At 32.2% G+C, this 21382-nt stretch overlaps 1 protein-coding gene across 2 annotated transcripts in view; it reads right to left on the bottom strand.

Annotated features, from left to right (window-relative positions):
• The window catches only part of LOC139499581 (endoribonuclease LACTB2-like), a 273549-nt gene that overhangs the window by 250308 nt on the left and 1859 nt on the right, over nucleotides 1-21382 (bottom strand). Inside the window, exons 2-7 of one of the 2 annotated variants that reach the window (XM_071288325.1) lie at nucleotides 20243-20406; nucleotides 18603-18723; nucleotides 17433-17535; nucleotides 16437-16658; nucleotides 10653-10734; nucleotides 7806-10002 (exon numbers count right to left, since the gene is read on the bottom strand). In XM_071288325.1, coding sequence (XP_071144426.1) covers nucleotides 9947-10002; nucleotides 10653-10734; nucleotides 16437-16658; nucleotides 17433-17535; nucleotides 18603-18723; nucleotides 20243-20406 — 748 coding nt within the window. In that variant the 3' untranslated portion in view covers nucleotides 7806-9946. Of the gene's footprint in view, nucleotides 1-7805; nucleotides 10003-10617; nucleotides 10735-16436; nucleotides 16659-17432; nucleotides 17536-18602; nucleotides 18724-20242; nucleotides 20407-21382 lie in introns of those variants that run through there. The other variant, XM_071288326.1, reaches the window with a different exon arrangement.

The raw sequence follows: 21382 nt of genomic DNA, 5'->3' as shown, positions 1-21382 counted from the left end.
GCAAATAATTCATAATTTATCAAGGTTTTCAATAGCAACGTATATATCAAGTATATTTTTTTTCGTGGTCATGAGTCTTGAGTCAGCAGTGGTACAAATTCGCAATGATTGCAGTTCTTCTATTTGATCGTAATTGTTCGTATTAGTTGACTGTTAGTAGTTCAAGTTGACTTTAGTACGAGCTTGTAAAAGTATGAATGGACTTGCTTCCCTGGAAAGAAAACTGAGTTTGCATGTGTTCTACAGTACAAAAGTTATAAGACACAAATCAGACAAATGTTTACTACTACAGGGATCAATGGTGAGGTCTGACTGACCTGTCCATAGTAAATGTAAATGACTCCCACCTTCACCCCAAGTCCATGATGTCTAAGTTTGGAATAAAATGACAGGTGTTAGGTCTAGCAAAGTGATATGCATATGTGACGCCTATGAGATTGACCTTGTATGTCATTCAATCTTTTTGAAATGGCAAACAGGAATGAATATGGTTTAGGAGTTGGTATCTCAATCTTTTACAAAAAGTTCTCAAAACACACACAAGAGGGTGTGGGGTGACCCTAGGGACTACCCCTATTTTTCATTTGATTTTTATATTGTCCCATACATGAATATATATGGTTTAGGGGTGGGGATCTCGACCATTATCAAGTTTTCAAACAGGAGGGGGTGGGGGACCCCAGTGACTTCCCCTATGCTTCATTATTTGTTATATTGTCCAATACATGAATATATATATGGTTGAGGGGTGGGGATCTCATCTGTTTCCAAGTTATCAAACAGGATTGGGTAGGGTGACCCTTAGGACTCTCCCTATATTTCATTTGATTAGTTCTTTTGTCCCATACATGAAAATATATGGTTTAATTTAAAGGTGGGGATCTCGACTGTTTCCAAGTTCTCAAACAACAGGAGGGATGGGGTGACCGCAGGGACTCCCCCTATAATTTATTTGATTTGTTATTTAGTCCCATACATGAGTATATATGGTTAAGGGGTGAGGATCTCGACTGTTTCCAAGTTCTCAAACAGGAGGGTGCAGTGACCCTAGGGACTCCCCCTATATTTCATTTGATTTATTATATTGTCCCATACATGAATATATATGGTTTAGGCGTGGGAATCTCGACTGTTTCAAAGTTCCCAAACAGGAGGAGTGGAGTGACCCCAGGGACTCCCCCTGTATTTCATTTGATTGGTTATATTGTCCCATACATGAATAGATATTGTTGAGGGGTGGGGATCTCGACTGTTTCCAAGTTCTAAAGCAGGAGGTGGTGGGTGACCCTAGGGACTTCACCTATATTTCATTTGATTAGTTATATAGTCCCATACATGAATGTATATGGTTGAGAAGTGGGGATCTCATCCGTTTCAAAGTTATCAAACAGGAGGGGTTAGAGTGCCCCACAGGACTCCACATACATATCATATGATTTGCTTACATTCAGGTATCATATAATCTAGTTGCACAAATGTGTAAAATAAGAAACTTCCAGCTATTTTAACTGACCCATCAAAATTGAGAAAAAAAAATACCCATTGAAGTTTCAGTAAAATGTTTACACTTTAAACGCATCTAACTTGCTTTACCAATATTTATTACTGATTCTAATATGACGTGCTTCTTTAGCTTTGTAAAGAAACCATACTTTATTATCCAATAAAATTAGTTTGCACATGCGTTATTCCAATTCTAGTGTTTATATTTATTTACCATGCAAAGATGTATTTTGTCATCTGTCTGATTTTTTTTTTAAAGTTGATCGCCAAAACCCGGAGTTACCCATATCCGCTTCCGGAATCGGATCCGACATTGTAATGTTCTTCTCATGTCAGCCATTTTGTTTTCAATGTTGTTTTTGTCAGTTACGATTTTACCCGAATTTAGTCAATTTACACATTATTTGTCAGCGATTTTCTGTATAAAGCTAGCGGTTGAACAAAATGAACATCGCTGTCATGAATAATAATGCTAAAAACAAGTTTTGAGATAGTTTATTAGGACACTTTGGTAAAAAGGTTTGCAAAGTTATTTTTTTATTTCAGGCCTCTCAAGTCGGGCATGTCGAGCGTAGCTAGTAACCAAGTCGAAAGTTCGACTGCAAAAGTGGAAGGTCGCAGACCTCGGACAACCGCTAATTTGAACCCCTGCCTCCAAATTGAAAAGATACAAAAATTTCGTCTGATAATTTAAAATTGCCGCCAACAGCATGGACAGTGGAATTTATTTTAAGACTACTGACGTAGTTGACTACGTATTGACGACAAACAATATTCCTACGACTTTTGCCATTTGGGAAATCTAAACTACTTGTCTTTAGAGATTTTCGGCGATTAAACATTTCATACATTTGTTCTTTGACAGCTTAGCCAAAATCTCAGGGGATAATAAACTACATAAAGATTCCTAATGTGCCCTACTTCCTATGTGCAACTTCAAAACTTTTGGATAAATCGACGATCATTTAAGGTTTTTCTGGTCATATTTTTTGTAATCAAGAATTAAAAGTATGAAAAAACTGTCCAATTAGTTATAAATAACATAACATCCAGCTAGATAATAACAATGGCACACATTTCAGCATTTATTGGGTAGAACACAAATCTAGGGTGTTCGCATAAGGCAGCTTAACTGCCTAAAAATACACATCTATAAGACGATCAAAAGTAAGAAAACTTCAGTATCATAAGTATAAGCTATTGTATGTCACTGCTTGAATAAAATCATACTCGGGTTGAATATATAATGCAGCAATATTCCTCCAAAAACACATAATTACTAGCAGTAAAATTGAATATCCTATATTAATTATAAAATCATATTTGATTGGAATCTCACGGCATTTATACTTGTATGTTATACCTTTGCATTTACCCAAAAGGAAAGCAGGAAGAATTAGATAAAGCGCGTTTCCAATTTAACGTCATTTTTCTGTTACACTAAATGGTAGCAATATCTCGCGTTGCGTTTACTACAAGTATCACATAAACTTAACATGCTCCAAGAAAATGAGGTCAAAGTCAGATACTAGTAAACCGTATGACAAAAACATGTACATCTCCTTACAATCATTCAATACACCAAATAAAGTTGACATATTGCTTAAACGTGCTAAGAAATAGACTTAACCAAGAAAACTTAAACATTGACCAATGAACCATGATAATGAGGCCAAGGTCATATAATACCTGCCAAGCAGTCATACACACCTTACAATCTTTCCATACAACAAATACAATTGACCCATTACGTATAGTTTATGAAAACTTGAACAGACCAAAACACAAAAACTTTACACTGAGCAATTAACCGTGGAAATGAGTTCAAGTTCAAATAAAAGCTGCGAGACCGACATGTCCATCATATGATATATTTCCATACAACAACTATGGTTGACCAATTGCATATAGTATTAGTAAAAAGACCAAAACTCAAAACCTTAACTTTGACCACTGAACCATGAAAATGAGGTCAAAGTCAGATGACACCTGCCAGTTGGATATGTACTCCTTACAATCATTCCATACACCAAATATAAAATACCTATTGCTTACAGTATCTGATATATGAACTTGACCACGAAAACTTAACCTTGTTCACTGATCCATAAAATAAGGTCTAGCTCAAATGAAAACTGTCTGGCGGGCATGAAGACTTTGCTAGTTACGCACATACTAAATATAGTTATCTTATTACTAATAATAAGAAAGAAATTAACATTACGAAAAATCTGAATTTTTTTCAAGAAGTCACTGAACCATGAAAATGAGGCATCTATATACAAAGTATGAAGCATCCAGGTATTCCGCCTTCTAAAATATAATGCTTTAATAATAAGCTGACGTCACCACCGCCGGATCACTATCGTCAATGTCAAGCTTTCTGTGACAAAAAGCCGCACGTTAATATTGATATGTCTTCAACTAATTCCTCTGTATTACAGCAACTATTTTAACTCCGGGCAAGCTAAACAAAAAGGGCCAAAATAAAGCCACCAAAATTCAAACTTTTGTCAGAAGCTATCAAATGGTCAGAGTCGAAACCAATTTTTCCAAGGAATAGCTGGACAATACCATCCTGAGCTTTAATAATACGATGTTATAATTATAGTAATCTCCGTTCCAACCAAAAGGTCAAAGAAGAAGATATAACACAGTTCATAGAAAACAACATTGAGCAATCCTACACGCATGCGTACGATGAACTACAATGTTTAGGCGGAGTCAACAATACCTGCTCATATAGTTACACACCGACTCGTTCTTGCTGAGTAGGGATCGACAATTCATGTACACCAACTTGTTCTGTTAATCATTTTAAAATTCTGTTTAAAGATTGATTGAAATGCTACTTTCAGCAATTTGGATTATTTCCTGGCGACCAGGAATCCTGAAGCCAGAATTACTGGAGAGTACCACTGCTCTTTTGCAGGAAATCTGGCAATTAGGATTGGAGCCCAAAACATCATGCGACAGTAAAAATCTATGATAAAGAGATGTTCATGACCCGTGACGGGTGCAAAATGTAGCAGGGTTTTATAGGATGTCAACCCTTCCCTACAGATCTAGTCAATTAATCTCTGCACATTATTAAGGCCCTGCAACATCTTTTCTCTTTCTAAATATAAATGAAATATTGGCAACTGGACGTCCAGTAATAAGAGTCGATTAATCAATACAAGGGAATATTGGAGATGCAGGATACAACTATAACTACAAATTCGTCAGGGGTAAGAACCGTTGAAAATTTTACACTGTCAATTTTGCACTTAGAGCTTTAGAGATAAGCCAAAACTTCACTTTACATGTATCCTATCTTCTATTTTTATCAACTGCAGCCAATTCTGGAGATGGATCAAGTCCAAAGATACACCTTTTTTTAACAAGATAAGATAATTTAAAGGCTATTTAGGTGGGGTTTGGTAACAATTGGACCATTAGTTAAAGAGAAGAAAATTGGAAATATGCACATAGGGACACGGATGATGCCCCCGCTAGCGTATAAAGTTATAAAGGGACATAACTCAAGAACTTCAACAGAGTTTTGTAGTAATAAGCAATTTCTTTTTCATTTAATTTAGTTGAGACAAACTAAAGTCAGAAAATAGAAACGAAAATTTCAGCAATTTTTCCATTTGTAAAGGGGCATAACCCTAGAATGGTAATCAAAGTGCTTGTAAGCACCGAATGGTAAATATTGCTTTCAATTTATCAGTGGGAAGTAAAATTGAATATTGCATTGTATAAAGCATTGGTTGTAGTTGATTCAACTACCATTTTGGACAAAGAAAGATAACTCCAAATTTCAAAGAAGATTTTAACAAGAATGTGTCCAAAGTACACGGATGCCCCACTCGCATTATCATTTTCCATGTTCAATGGACCGTGAAATTGGGTAAAAAATCTAATTTGGCCTGAAAAGTAAAAAGATCAACCAAAAGCGAACATGTGTACTAAGTTTCAAGTTGATTGGACTTCAGCTTCATCAAAAACTACCTTGACCAAAAACTTTAACCTGAGACTCGCACTTTTAATATCTATGTTCAGTGGACCATGAAAATGGGGTTAAAAGTTTAATTTTGTTTTAAAATAAGAAAGATCATATCATAATGAACATTTGTATTAAGTTTCAAGTTGATTGGACTTCCGCTTCATCAAAAACTACCTTGACCAAAAACTTTAACCTGAAGTGGGACGAACGGACGGACAGACGGACGGACGGACAGTACGACGAACGAACAGACGAACGGACGCACAGACCAGAAAACATAATGCCCCTCTACTATCGTAGGTGGGGCATAAAAATAATGTGTCTATGGGTCACAAATATCCCTGTTTGTAAATATGCATGAGTCAACTTTGAAATACAGTTGCAGGCCTCGTACACATTATTAAGACCATTTTGTAATTACAGTCGATTCCACTTAATTGCATACCGCTTAATAGCATAATTCGGTTAATTGCATAGTTTTCTCCTGCACAAAACCATTTCCCATTCATCTAATGATAAATTGTCCGGTTATATGCATAGCTCTACAAGTGGCCTTTCGGTTTATTGCATAGAAAATTATTGCCGTCTAGATATGCTTAGTTAAAACTGACGAGATTTTTGACCGGAAACGGTCATTTGGTAAGTATATTTTTCTTGAATGCATCCTTATTTTCGTTATTATTTCATATTTACTTTTGTGTTATTGAAATAAAGTTTTAAAACAGTTTCTTTCGTGTTTATATTATGGAATTTGATTTAAAAATAAACCTCGATGTCTACACAGGTAAAGTTTCCCATGTTCTATTTTAAGCCTCGAGGTCATAAAAATGTCAAACAGATAATTGTTGTAAAAACACTGACCATTCTACTTCAAAGGGTGTTAATAATTGATTGGATTTAAACAATTGTCCATAGATTACATTTGGGGTTAATTTTTAAAACAAAAACTCCTGCTAATTATCGATCATAACCAATGTGAACTCTATTGGGCTTGGGGTGATCTGTATTAATGTTAATATTATAGGGCATTTACATATGGTTAAAGAATTTTATACATCTATCATTTGTTTTTAATATTTTATGAAAAGAGCATTTACTTTTAATTATTATATTTTCTCACTTTCAACACTTGTGTCCAGCAATTAACCCGTACAGGGCCCCACCATTACTGCTTTGCATATACGAAACTAACAAGTTGTTACTTCAGTGCCCAACTGCATATCAACAGCAATTCATTACACATCTATTGTTAAAATTATTATAAACTGTGAAATATTGTTTAAAAGTTTATTTTAATCAAAGCCTAACAATGTACATTGTACATATGGGTCATAGAAACAAATCTATTTTTAGAACAGTTTATTTTCGTATCCCAGGTAAAGGAAAGTCTGAATGCAAATAAACTAAAACTAAATGTGTTTATAATCTTTATTTAAAGAAACAAAATAAAATAACACATATGACACTAGAGTAGACATAAAATTTTTATTAGAATAAATCAACATTCAGTATATTGTATGTGGATTACAGACGTTCATCTTTCTTCAGGGATTTCTTTTTTTACTGATCTGTTAAATTTTGACTCTGTCATTTGGCATTTCGGATATAAGCATACTCCGCTTTATTGCATAATTTTGTCTGACAAATAGGCTATGCAAATAACCGGAATCTACTGTATAAGCATTGGGTATGAGGCAAACTAAAGTTAGAGAATGGAAACAACAGATTAAACAATTTTGACATTTAGAAACGAGCATATTAACTCAAGAACATTAAAAGTAATGCCACCCAATTTCAAACTTGATTGATATTTTATGGTACAAAATGTACTAAGCATTGTGAACATGTTTAATGATATTTAAATGAGGCAAAATAAAGTTAAAGAACTGAAAATCAACACTTTTTATGTTTACAAAGGGTCATAACTCATAAACAGTAAAAGTGACACCACCCAATTTCAGTCTTCATCTGTGTCTTGTGTGATAAGTATTGTGAATAGGTTTTATAAAATTTGTTTGAGGCAAACTAAAGTTTGAAAACAGAAACGAAAAATTCAGCAAATTTTATGTTTATAAAGGGGCAAAACTCATGAACAGTAAAAGTGACAACACCCAATTCTGATCTTGCGTCTTGTGGTAATATGACAGTAATGACAAAGATAACACTCTGCCCCCTCTGCTCCAGTAAGGCATAAACAAATTAAGATGACAAACAGAGGTCAATCGACACCAAGTGATGGCATTAGGTCAAATGGCCAGGTCAGTTTATAACACTGTACCAAAGTCAACTATATTATCTTTATATAACAATATTTTACAAATGTTTTAAACATGTTTTTATTCGAAATTTATATCATTTAACAAAATGTAACAAAGTGATTTTCATCAAATTTTGATAACTATAGGACATACACATCAAACCACTTAAAGGCATAACAATAACAATCTTGATTAATATAATACTTAATAATATACATATAACAAGAGGAGTGTTCACATTTATTTGGTCCTTTCAATGACAAATGAAAAGTTTCAAGATTTATTTTCGAACCTTAACAAATATGAATACCCTTGCAAAAAATACATTTTATTTTCTCCTGAGAGTCCACTTCTTCTGCAAATCAAGACAGCTGATCTCTGAAATTCTTAATAAGGGGAGATAATTTAAGTTCTTAATGAAGGGAGATAATGATCTTTGAAAATACTAGTCTACCCATATAGGTATTGAAAAGTTGCTACTCTGAAACAGTGGTTCAAAAGACAGAGGTCTGTCAGGAGTTTCAAGACAGATTCACTGCATGTTCAGCATAATAAAAATGTGGTTATTAAACAATATGCATATGTGTATAACATGTACATGGTTAGATAAAATATAACAATTCATAAACACAATGGTTAACAAAAAAATATCAATGCTTTGGTTAAAACACTATATTCAAATACTATTGTTAACAAAATACTATCAAATGCATTTGTTAAATCACAATGGTTCACAAAATAATATCAAATGCTTTGGTTAAAACACTATATTTTAATACTATTGTTAATAATAAGTTATGAGACCATTTTCAGATTTTTGTTTTTTTCTCTCTCCATAAAATACTGTTAATTCCCAAATAATTGCGAGTTTTTTTATGCGAAAAATGTGGCCTGGTGCGTATTACACTAAATAAAGACCATATTCTGATATCTGATACGTATTTCTCATATCTGGATAAATTAAAGAAAATCTGAAATTACAAAAATTTATCTCACATTTTAGCTTCGTCTTCAAACATCGCAATTATAAATGTAGGCAATAATTTCTGAATGTAAAGTAAGAGATTTGTGTTTAAACTATTCTATACATTGAGTAAAAAATAAAAAAAAAAAAAATGTTAAAAAAAAAAATTGTTTCACACAGGAACTATACAATAATGGCCCCACAATTTTTTTACTCAGAAAGCATAAGAATACAGTTATTGCCATTATTACAGTCCAAACTTAGAATTGTTAACCTAAGAATGGTTGTTTGAGAAAAACTTACAACTCTTTAAGTCAATATTTTCAACATCTTTACTACGATTCATTTAGTTTATTCTTATTTTTTTCTTAAAAAATTAATCATACACTGTTGCTGATTATATATATTTCTATAAATTTCTATAAAGGTCTTCTCTCTATTCATTTTCTTATAAAACTTTTTTTTTAATTCAAACTACTACCCTCTTTATTTTATACATTTAAACTGAATATGAATAAAAAATAAAAAATCATATTTTAAAAAATTTAATCACAGACTTGAATCTTATAATGATTTTGTCCAAAAATCAAGCATACCCTTATCCATAAAAAAAAACTGAGATTAAAACATAAATTCGACCATACACAGAAAAATCTTAATTTCAACCTATAATTTCAAATGCATCTTAAAATAGATAGCAGAAATAAATGAAAAATTTTGCCACTGGCCAATGTAACATATCATTAACCATATACTATGGATTCAGAATTGTTTATTGAATAATAATTTACAAAGATTCCATGGGTACAAATGATACCATAAATTTATATCTTCAAAGAAGTACACATTTTTCATTGTTTTTGTATGGTAAAGACTCTTGTTTAACCACTGAACCAAAAATACAAAAAATACATTTTTTCTTAATCCACTAAAAATTGGTACCCCCCCCCCCCCCCCCCCAAAAAAAATGAATCCACAGTAAACTAAATCTGTAATCTTAATATCAAAATACAGGTCAAACCTTTCTGTTCTACAGATGAGTGCTCAGGATACAACCATAACATGTCAACAACTGAATTTCAATTCATCACTCAAAACGCTATAGTTAACAAATACTTTGGTATATTTTTCAATACATTTAAAGTAACAAAAATGGCACCAAAACATCAATCAGGATGTACCAGATCAATTTTACAGGTTCCCTGCTAATTTTAGAGTACCAGATCAGTTTTATAAGTTCCCTGTTTTCTTCAGAAGCCATCTGGTATCCTCTTCTTCAATTTTGTCTGTAATTATATTATGTACATTACAATTTCAATGGAATTAAATGAAAAAAGTGTTTTTTCTAATGTCTCTATCTATTATACTGAAAGAAGCCTAAAGTATCCTACATATACATTGATAAAACATTAAATTACTAAGTGCAATGTGTTTTTAAAAATTAACACTGAAAGTAGAAGTAACTAAAGAGAAAGTTGATGGCAGACATCTCCAAAACCTGTTTATTTAATACTTACTTATCTTTTTTATCATTATTTAAAAAAAAAAATGGACAATTTATAATTACATATTTTTTCTCTTTCCATATTTTCAATATGCCAAGGATTTGTCTTACTATACAAATCCTTGAATATGCTAATAACTTTTTTTCACATTTACATACTGATAATAGTGTGGTAAGTACAAAATTGAAATAAGGAAACATGACATAACTTTCAACTTTCAAGTGACTTTAGATGACTTGAGACCTCAAATAATATTTATGTAAAGTAAGATGAAGTGGTTTGTTAAGACATCTATCCATAAAGAGACCAAATTTACTAGAATGTATAAAGCAGACTATAGGTCACTGTATGGCCATCAACAATGAGCCAAACTGATTTTCACTTTTCAAGGTCCACATGTACTTAATTTGATAATTTAACTTTTACTGTACCTGCAAATCCATCCTTAACCAGCTTTTCCAGATGATGAACAACATTATTGGCTGCTGCCATCTTTAACATTGGATTTAAATCCTATAGTTAAAAAAATAGAATTATACACAAAGAGGGTGGATACCAGGCCTTGAAGGCATAAAACTTTGCTCAGTGCTCGGAGCACAAAAATCATGCTAGAAACATGAAATCCAGCAATTTGATTGGTTGATTTTCGAGTTGAGTACAAAAATCATGCTCGAAAAGTTTTATGACCGTGAGGCCAGGTGGCCATGTAAGTATTAATCAATAATATGTTGTGTATAATAAATTTAATCAGAAATGTTTTACTGAATTTGACACTAACAGTACTTAAGAAATGCAGTGTGATGAATAACAATGTAGGAATGGTGGTAAAATGTTCCAGGTTTTATTCTTATGGTAGTGCAAAGAAAATATATTCTTACACTCTTACAAAAGCACATTGCCATTTTTACTAGAAATGTTCAGTAAACAGAAAGTAACCCAAATAATTCAGTCTATTTATTCTGGTACTCTACGATGACAATTAATGCCTGACGCCTTAGTCATTGAAAAATTGTGAAATAATCATGCTCTGGTTTCAGCCAACTTAATAACATAAGGCTATCAGTCGATTGAATCCCAGAGAGCACCAATCAAATCCTAGACTATCATGTCAAGAGTTCAGGCCCTTGTGGATGAGTGAATCAATCACAAGGAGAAGCTGAATTATTCAGGTTAGAGAAAGTGGTATTTATTGTAAAATGGAAATAAACAGTGACAACATCAATTTTAATACTGTAGGTAAGTTTTTCTGTAATCTTCGACCTGATGATGTATAGGGTTAGGGTTATACAATTCAATTCAATTCAATGTTTTATTAAAGTCTCATCTCTCAACAAGTACAATCAATCTTTATACATTGTAAAATAACACTAGATAAAATGAGAGCCATTCTATACAGAATTATAAGAGACTATTAAAATGCATAGATATAAAACACAATATGAAATAAATACTATTTACAATATATAAAATTTCTACGTCTTTTTAAAATCAAATGACAGGTTTTGGCAAACACACTTATTATATTTACATCTGAGAATAAAAACACTAACTTTTGATTATCATCTAAAGTATTAAAATTATCATTAAAAGTTTCAGCAACATAATATAAATGGTTTCTAAAATCGTCATAAAGAGGACATCTTAATAAAACATGCGCTTCATCTTCAATAAAAACGTCACATATATGGCACACTCTATTTTATAAAACAATATTTTCATATCTCCCTGTTTCAATTCTATGGGGAGCAACACCACATCTAAATTTGGCGAAAGCACTTCTGTGACTGAAGGGTAAAGCTATTTTGCAGTATACATATAGTCCATGATCATTCTTTATAATATATATAAAAAAAAAAGTAAAACCACAAAAATAACTTAAAAGAAAGTTGAATAAAATTGAGAATGGAAATGGGGAATGTGACATCAACCCGACCATAGAGAAGACAACAGCAGAAGGTCACCAACAGGTTTTCAATGCATTGAGAAATTCCCGTACCCGGAGGCATCCTTCAGCTGGCCCCTAAAAGCAGACATCTCTCTCCGGGTGCGGGAATTTCTCGCTACATTGAAGACCGGTTGGTGACCCTCTGCTGTTGTTTTTTATTTGGTCGGGTTGTTGTCTCTTTGACACATTCCCCATTTCCATTCTCAATTTTATCTCTCAATTTGGGTGTCCAAAAACCTGTTTATTCTTTAAATGCTTACTCATTAAATATTGTAAACATTAGTTTAAAGTAAAGATTTAACAACAATAATGTAATTAAATATTTTTTCTCAATATTATCAATACAGGCCCAGGAGGTCCGAGAACACAATTAATTCGTAGTGCATTTCTTTTAGAACATAAATGAAAATAAAAAAAATCCCACCTGCGCTTTCTCAAAGAAACTTTTACAGTGTGTTGTACTACTTTTGGGACAAATTATATCAAATTTATAGAAAACTTCATCGCCTCTAACTCAAAATATGGCCAATTTTATGTTTAGGGCGTCTTGAAATCTTTTGACAGCTTCCGAAGTGCTCATTTTCAACCTTTTTCAGCTGGACCAAATCACTACTTTCCTTTAAAATTCTGGACCCAAATTTTTTTACAGTGTAATTTCAACCCCCTTCTTGCAATTTGAGGCAGTGAACATGGAGAAATAAATTTGGAAGGGGTATAAAAATTAATGGCAAGTAACCCACTGTCAACACTAGGGACTATATTTGTGAACAACGAAAATCAAGGGACGACAATGGTGGTCTCGGACCTAATAGGGTAGAAAGAGTAGACAAATCTTAAAAAAACTTGGTATGAACAAAGCTTAATGTATTATAACACTACTTACAAAGTTTCATGACAATAGGATGTATATTATAGACATTAAGTTTAGTTCTATACTCATCTTTGCGTGTAAAATTTTGACGTTAAAATTGAAAAATTTCAACTATCAACATTTGGGGCTTTAAAAATTTAAATATTGCAAAAAAATACTTGTTAAATGCCTTAATATATAACTTATCATGTACTAAAAGCAATAGAGTACTCATTTGATTTATCAGACTTGGCATAATTATTCATAAGTCAAATTTATATGAGCCTGCGCCTAAAAATTCAGGTTTTTCAATGAAGTGGAGCCTTACATGAAGATGTAATATTTTCCAGCAATTTTAAATTTGTGAAGCTTTTTGGTTATAAATAATCCTTACATATGTATTTAAAGTACTTTAAATGGAAAGAAAAGTTACAAATAACATATCATATTAGTTTAAAAGGGTCTTAGGCCAAGTAAGACTGGAAAAAATTTAGGGTCAATTAAGGCCGTGCCACATATTTACATTTAAAAATGCATATTGAGGCTATAAAAAATAAAAATGTGTGTCTTTTTTATCATTTCTATACTCATGTGACATGATACAACAAATCTGAGCACAAAAAGACTCTTGCAAATAACTTTTCTTACAAGCAGTATGGGCTGAAACAAAGATTTTTGCCTTTTTAGGGAAAAACTTTCATGCAATTTATTCTCAACAGGCTTATATTTAAACCACTTGCTATCCTACAGAAGAAAAGAAATATAGTATGTGAAATGGAACAGGTACAATAGACATTGTAAAGTGCATTTGATACAAATTTAGTGAAGTCTCTAATATGGACATCAAATTTTATATACCAAGCTCCCCACTATTGCCTTCATCCAAACAAGGCGTTAGACAAGGGTCATTCATACAACACATTTTGCACATTTTATCTGAGATAAACTTCTTTTCTGTAGATTCAGAGTTCATAAATAAGTAAAAGAAGCAGGTAAAGGCATAGAAACACAAATATTGACACATAAAAACCTGTCAGATAGAAAGTCAGGATGCCATTTATGCATCAATATTGAAAAAGTTATAAAATGCCTATTTTGACCATAAAATGTCAAAATTGGTCGTTTTGGCAGAAATTCTATAAAATAAAAGTTTAAATCCTTTAGTTTCATGCTATTTGACAAGTTGACACCATCAAATCATTTAGGGAAGTTGCCAGAGTACAAATTCTATATTTACAGATTTCACCTCTTAGGTCCGAGAACACAATTAATTCGTAGTGCATTTCTTTTAGAACATAAATGAAAATAAAAAAAATCCCACCTGCGCTTTCTCAAAGAAACTTTTACAGTGTGTTGTACTACTTTTGGGACAAATTATATCAAATTTATAGAAAACTTCATCGCCTCTAACTCAAAATATGGCCAATTTTATGTTTAGGGCGTCTTGAAATCTTTTGACAGCTTCCGAAGTGCTCATTTTCAACCTTTTTCAGCTGGACCAAATCACTACTTTCCTTTAAAATTCTGGACCCAAATTTTTTTACAGTGTAATTTCAACCCCCTTCTTGCAATTTGAGGCAGTGAACATGGAGAAATAAATTTGGAAGGGGTATAAAAATTAATGGCAAGTAACCCACTGTCAACACTAGGGACTATATTTGTGAACAACGAAAATCAAGGGACGACAATGGTGGTCTCGGACCAGGATCGGAATTTGAAATACTGCTAAAAAGAGAATTGACAAAAATAAACACAAAAAAAAACCCAGTTCTGTTATTTTCATGTTATTTTCAAAGTCAACACAGTGTTCTCCCCAGAAATTTTGGATAGCATCACATTTTGCGTAAAAAAATAACTGCATTTTTTTTTAATGTCATTTGTCGCGTCGCGTTGATGCTCTATTTCCTTTATATGTTTTAGTTTATATTGTTCAATTGATAACTGAGAATACAATTAAACTATAACAACAAAAACAGTTGTTTCAGTTTATGTTTTCTTTATTCATTTATAGTTACAGAATTATTTTTTTGCTCTTGTGTCAAATAAAAATAAATATGTGCTTTCAGTTACCCAACAATAAGTCAAATGAATGAATGGTTCATTATAGTGCAACCTGTATATATACAAAACTGAATATCTAGTACACAAAATTAACTATTTTTTTATATTATATTAAGTTAAGATAAAGTAGCAAAAAAAATATCAATTTAAAAACTTTTTTTTATCATGTTTATGAAATTCATTGTTTCATGGCACTGAATGAATTAGTCCCTGTTGTTTCTTATCTTTACATCAAAATGATACGTATTTTTAACAAAGTTATCTAACAAATAGTCTATTAATGCGTAGTTTTCTCTATTGGTATATCTTTTCTGTCTACCGTCCTTCTGTTGTCATTATCGTGAAAATGCGGATTTTTGTCGTATCTGGTCCGGTTCCGATCCGTAGTTTACACAAAAATGTGCAATGGCGGCCATAGAAAAATATACGAAAATGAGTCCGAGAATAAACAGTTTGACTAGAGATTGTGAATGAATAAGACGCCTTTAATGCATTAAATGAATTAAACATAAACTTAAGCCAATCATGATCACTTTTTAAAGAAGTATGTATAAAACTTATTTTAGCTGAAAACCGAAAACGACCTTTTAACAAAAAAAATAAATCGTTTTACTCTTTGAAATTTCGTAATACAAAACACAGATTTCGAATTGTTTTTGTGATTGCATTTTTCCATGTCGAAATTGGTGATTGCAGACACGTGGTATTAGTCATGTCACAAGTGTCAGCTTGGGATATTCGCATCAAAACAGTTATCACCATCAGGGCAATTAACACCTGGCTATTTAATCTCTTAATTGCCTTTAAAGTCCGACTTAAAGGGATTACAATTACAGGTGATATAATTTTTATGATCATAATCGATAATAGATGAAAGTTCAAAATTGAGGACAAGTTAAATAGCAACTTCAAAATAATTATAGCGTCGCAGGAATAATTATAGCGTCACGGGTATAATTATAGCGTTGCGGGGAATTATTATAGCATCACAGTGAAAATTATATGTACCGCGACGCTAAAACGGCCTGGGGAGAACACTGTCAACAGATTATTTTTAAGACAAATAGAGTTATTTGGATCAAAAGTCACAAAAATTGGCAAGTCTGAACAGATACTAGATTAATACTGCACCTTGCACAAGTTATGTAGTTTTCTTGACAAGTATTACATCATTTTGCAACTTGAATATCCAAGCATATATATTTCAATGATGTATTTCTGGGAATGTTCAATGATCCAATGATTAAAATGTTATGATCAATGCACTATATTTTGTGGATTCCTAAAGTAGTGATAAACCATGGAGGATTTAGAAATAAAGTCAGTACCATGCAATCTTTACCCAAAAATCAAACTGACCGTGTATATTTTCTCTACTAACTCCTCGGCTGTCATTGGTTGATTTAGTTCTTTCAGACAATGTAAAATCTGTTGTTCTCTGTTCATCCTGTGAGCTATGTATTCTTTTAATTTGTCAGTAGGATCATTGATCACTGAACCGTGAGAAGGGTAGATTACTGATGGGTTCAGTTCAAGTATTTTCGATAGAGATCCCATGTAGGTCTGTAGATCTTCAAATACCTATAAATAGATATTTATTTAATTTAGGTTCTTGTTAATCTAGGTACTTCTACTATTTATTGGATAACAAAGATTCAAAAGTTGGCAAAAATTATTTGTATAATATGTGACATTCCAAACTTCACTTATTTCACACTTAAATAAATTCAGTTACAAGTATTTCATCCATAAAATCTAAGATTGATATCCAAAAAGTTTGAAGATACATAAGCTATTCCAATTTGAATGAAATTACTAAACTTGACTGACAAATGTGCATGGTACCCTTAACTACCTTAATTTCTGATTATAAAATACTGGTACCCTTAACATTATCTTATCAGCATCTGATATGATGCATATCGATAGTATCAACGTTACATAAAATTGTTTTACCTTTTCAATTGATTTCATTCACATGAGGCTAACAGAGAAAGGCAATCAATTTCACTATATTGATTGTTGCTTTATTTTCCTCTATAGATAAATTATAACGCAGAATTCGTCTATAAGGGTGTATAATTACAGTATGCAGGTCTAAATGAAATAGACTTTATGCTTTTACAGGTGATACCTTCTGCGTAAAACTAGTATAGGCAGTTGTTTTTAACTCACAAAGACATAATTCCAGGGAAAACCTTATAAGAGATAATTCAACTAAAACCATCTGTTATCTGTTTTTCAAAATATTAAACTTAACAGTATACATACTCTCAAGAAAATAGGCCCTTTTATTGTTAGAAAATAAATTAAACAAGATGCAATTCTCCTGTCATTCATTGTTATTATACATACTGCAGTTGTCTCCCCTAGTATGGTATCACCAGAAAACACAGCATTCTCTTCCTCAAGGTACAGCGCCATGTGTTCTTCAGTATGACCTGGTGTATGTATAGCTCTGAAATACATAAATTAACTTTCAGTTTTAAATCATCATAATTCATTCTCTAATATAATACACTTCTTTGCAAACAAAACAAATCTGTTGAATGGACATAAATCAAGAAATGCATATACATGACAAATCCATGCATTATTGATAACTTCATATCTATTCTAAGAGTAATATTATTTTTTTTAACTTTCACAATTATTTTTTACATTTGCAGTAAAGGATCAAAATGACAATAAAACAAGCCTTTTCGTTCAACAACTTGTAATTGGCCAATTAAAGCTTTATTAACCTTAAACTGTGTTTTGTTTGCAGATAATAGTAATCCCAATTAAATTGAGCATCATTTATTTCTTGACCATGGGGATTAAGATCTTTACATGTTTGTACAAATGTATAGTACGGACACTTGCCTATTCAATATTGGCAGGGTCGTAGCCAGGAATTTCCAAAGGGGGGTTATTTGGCCTCAAAAACTCGACTTTAACAGTCACAATTCGAACAGAACGTTGACTTTAACAGTCATTAATTGTTTTCAAGGGGGGGTTCTTCCGAACCCCCCCTGGCTACAGGTATGATTGTTGATTGATTTTTTGGCACTTCAAGCACTTTTGGCTATATGTTATGGACAGGAGCCAGTTTTCATTGGTGGAGGAAGAAGTAGAGTCCATGAAGAACCACAAACTTTTGGCAGATCAGTAGCAATCATTAAGTCACAAATAAGGTTTGAGTCGTACACACCTGCCACTAGCATGAATCAGTATCATTGTTGAAGGTAGCATGTTAAAGTAGAGAGGTCTTTGTTGGTTTAATTGTGATATTTGGCTGCAGCACCGTTAAACCCACATCTCATTTCGTGTATAGCAATGACCAATATACTTGCATTGAGGTGAGAGTTGTTTTACTCCTAGATGATGGCCTCACTGTGACTTTGAAATGAAGAACAGCAATGAAAATGCTGTTTCTTTTCATTTTTTTTTTGCTATGTATGAACTGATTTTGTGTCAAGACATGACAGATACTTCATATCCTTTGTTTTTTCTATTATATACCTCAACACACAACCAACACACCTTAAAGTAGCCCCCTCTGTTTTAAACACTGTGTTGTTTTCCACAAATGTATACTTTGCTGGAGAGATGTCTAGATCCTGTTGAGATAATCTTTGGAATTTTGATACAATGGTCTCTTGAGCTGTGAATATAAAATAAAAAGACACATATTACTCAATAATAGGGTGGATGGATGGAGTGGTGTTTCAAGTCCTGCTGTAAATATTGCATGCATTCAAGGACAAGATCATGTATAGTGTAGTCAATCAGGGGTAATGTTTGGTTTAGTCTAAACATATTTCATATTGTTCAAAATGGACAAATGGATTAGACACACGTTTTTCAACTTTGTAACATCTTTTCCAAAATACCTATACATATTTATTTACTTAAAGATACAAGTAATGTTCTGGTCAGAGACCACAATTATTTCGTAGTGCATTTCTTTTAGAACATAAATGAAATATAAAAAATCCCACCTGCGCTTTCTCAATTAAATTTTTACAGTGTGTTGTACTACTTTTGGGACAAATTATATCAAAATTATAGAAAACTTCATCAGCTCTAACTCAAAATATGGACAATTTTATATTTAGGGCGTCTTGAAATCTTTTGACAGCTTCCAAAGTGCTAATTTTTAACCTTTTTCAGCTGGACCAAATCACTACTTTCCTTTAAAATTCTGGACCCAAATTTTTTTACAGTGTAATTTCACCTCCCTACTTGCAATTTGAGGCATAAAACATGGAGAAATAAATTTGGAAGGGGTATAAAAAACATTGGCAAGTAACCCACTGTCAACACTAGGGACTATATTCGTGAACAACGAAAATCAAAGGACGACAATTGTGGTCTCGGACCTTCTCTTACATAAGTAAACTACGATATGATTTTATTTTCAAGCTTTGAATAATCTCCTTTGATCTCCACCAAAATTAACTTATATATACAAGTTATTTGTTTTTACAACACCTTAATATCCACCTTTATCTCAAAAACTCAGCAAGGAAAGCTATTAAACATGTAGATAATAATTAATTGTGCAAAGTCTTGAAAATTGCTTGCTAAAGGCATGTAAAAGAGTTTTTTTTTTTTTTAAATGACCTACTAATATGACATTTTTATTGTTAACATGGTTGATGGAATTATACATTTTATAAATAGCAATGACAATTATACACTGACTGTATACTAGAGCAATGTAGTCAAAATAAGACATTCTTATTTACATTTTGGTTAAAAATAAAATCTTTATGTCTTTTAAAGGGATATAACTCTACACCTCCAAAATAATGTATCTGCATGTAACAGTAAATCAAAAAACATTTGAACAAAGATTAATCCTGACTGACAACTAGTACATTGTTGTAGCTGTAAATTAACCTAGTTAATTTTTACTTTGATATCCTTACTTGCTTCAAATCGTTCTTGTTTTTTTCACTTTCCCAGAACCGTAACTGATCCAGAAATGTTCATAAAAGAGGTAAGGTTGCGCTCCAGTCATGATTCAGTGATTCCCTATATAAATAACCAAATTTTCGCCTCAGAAAAAGGTGCTGCCACCTGAAAACCCTCTAAATCCACCTCTTCAGAAGGCATGTATTATATATTTATTATTTTCTTTTTTTAGAGATTAAATATAACATTTGTATAATAATTACATTTTGTGACTTGGTTACATACATCAGGAACACTACCACAATGGTCAGCATGCCAATGAGTTATAATTATTTCCTGTATGCCACATTTGTGTTGTGATAGGACATTCTGTAAATTCTTGATGTAATCAGGTGTTCCTGTGTCTGTGGTATCCAACAATATTCTCCTAAAATTATATATATAAAATCAAATGTATGTGATGAGGGATATGTAAACGAGACAAAAATATTACAAAGATATAATATAAAGATCAACATATACAGTCAGGGGACTTATTGAAATAAGTGATTTTTAAATCACTTATTTGAGTAGCAAATTCGAAGTTTTGTCACAAAACGTGATTTTGTAGTTTTAGTAAAAAAAAATTAACACATAGGTTTAAATAATATCTTTTCATTAGTAAAATGAAAAAAAAAAACTTTTTGCTTCTTTTTAGTAGTAAGGTTATGCCTTTGATGCTGTCATTTAGCTGCAAATTCTATTTTAGTTGAAACAAGACTTAGAGGCTGTCACAACGACAGCAAACCGGATTTATTAACATTTAATTTTGTGTCCTGGCAATATCACAAGAACCATAACTGATGAACGGTGAAAGTGAAAATCGTCAATGTCAAATTTGACCTCAATTCTGTCATCAGTATCAACATATTAAAATTTGAAAAGCTTAGGTTGAATGGTTCATGTGTAAATGCAACAATATGAATTAGTGGGGGTCATCAAAATAGTGATACTTATTCAAGAAGTGAATTTTGGGAGGGAAATTGCATGAGATATGATACTTAAACAAGTCATTTTTATCTCACTATCCTAGATTCAGTACAAGGTCATCACCTGACATGACCTGGTCATCCTATCAGTGCAGATGTTGGTTCTGATAAGTTTATAAACATATTTAGTCCCTGGATCAGTATTGTATATTTAAAGCTACATGTACATGTACATAAAATTAAATCACTTCTTCTAGTAATTAATTTGTACTACTTAAATAGGTGATTATTAGAGAAAGACAACTCTCACTTCCAACTTTTATGGAAATAATATTACTTGAATCAGTGATTTAGAAAATCACTCATTTAGGTAAGTCCCCTTACTGATATATATGCTTTGCTGAAAAGGATCAATTCTATTTTCTGTTTTAATAA

Source organism: Mytilus edulis, chromosome 12 (genome assembly GCF_963676685.1).
Source record: "Mytilus edulis chromosome 12, xbMytEdul2.2, whole genome shotgun sequence".
In the NCBI taxonomy this organism is placed as follows: domain Eukaryota; kingdom Metazoa; phylum Mollusca; class Bivalvia; order Mytilida; family Mytilidae; genus Mytilus; species Mytilus edulis.
The sequence above is the reverse complement of the archived record's forward strand: the minus strand, read 5'-3'. Positions and strand labels throughout refer to the sequence as shown.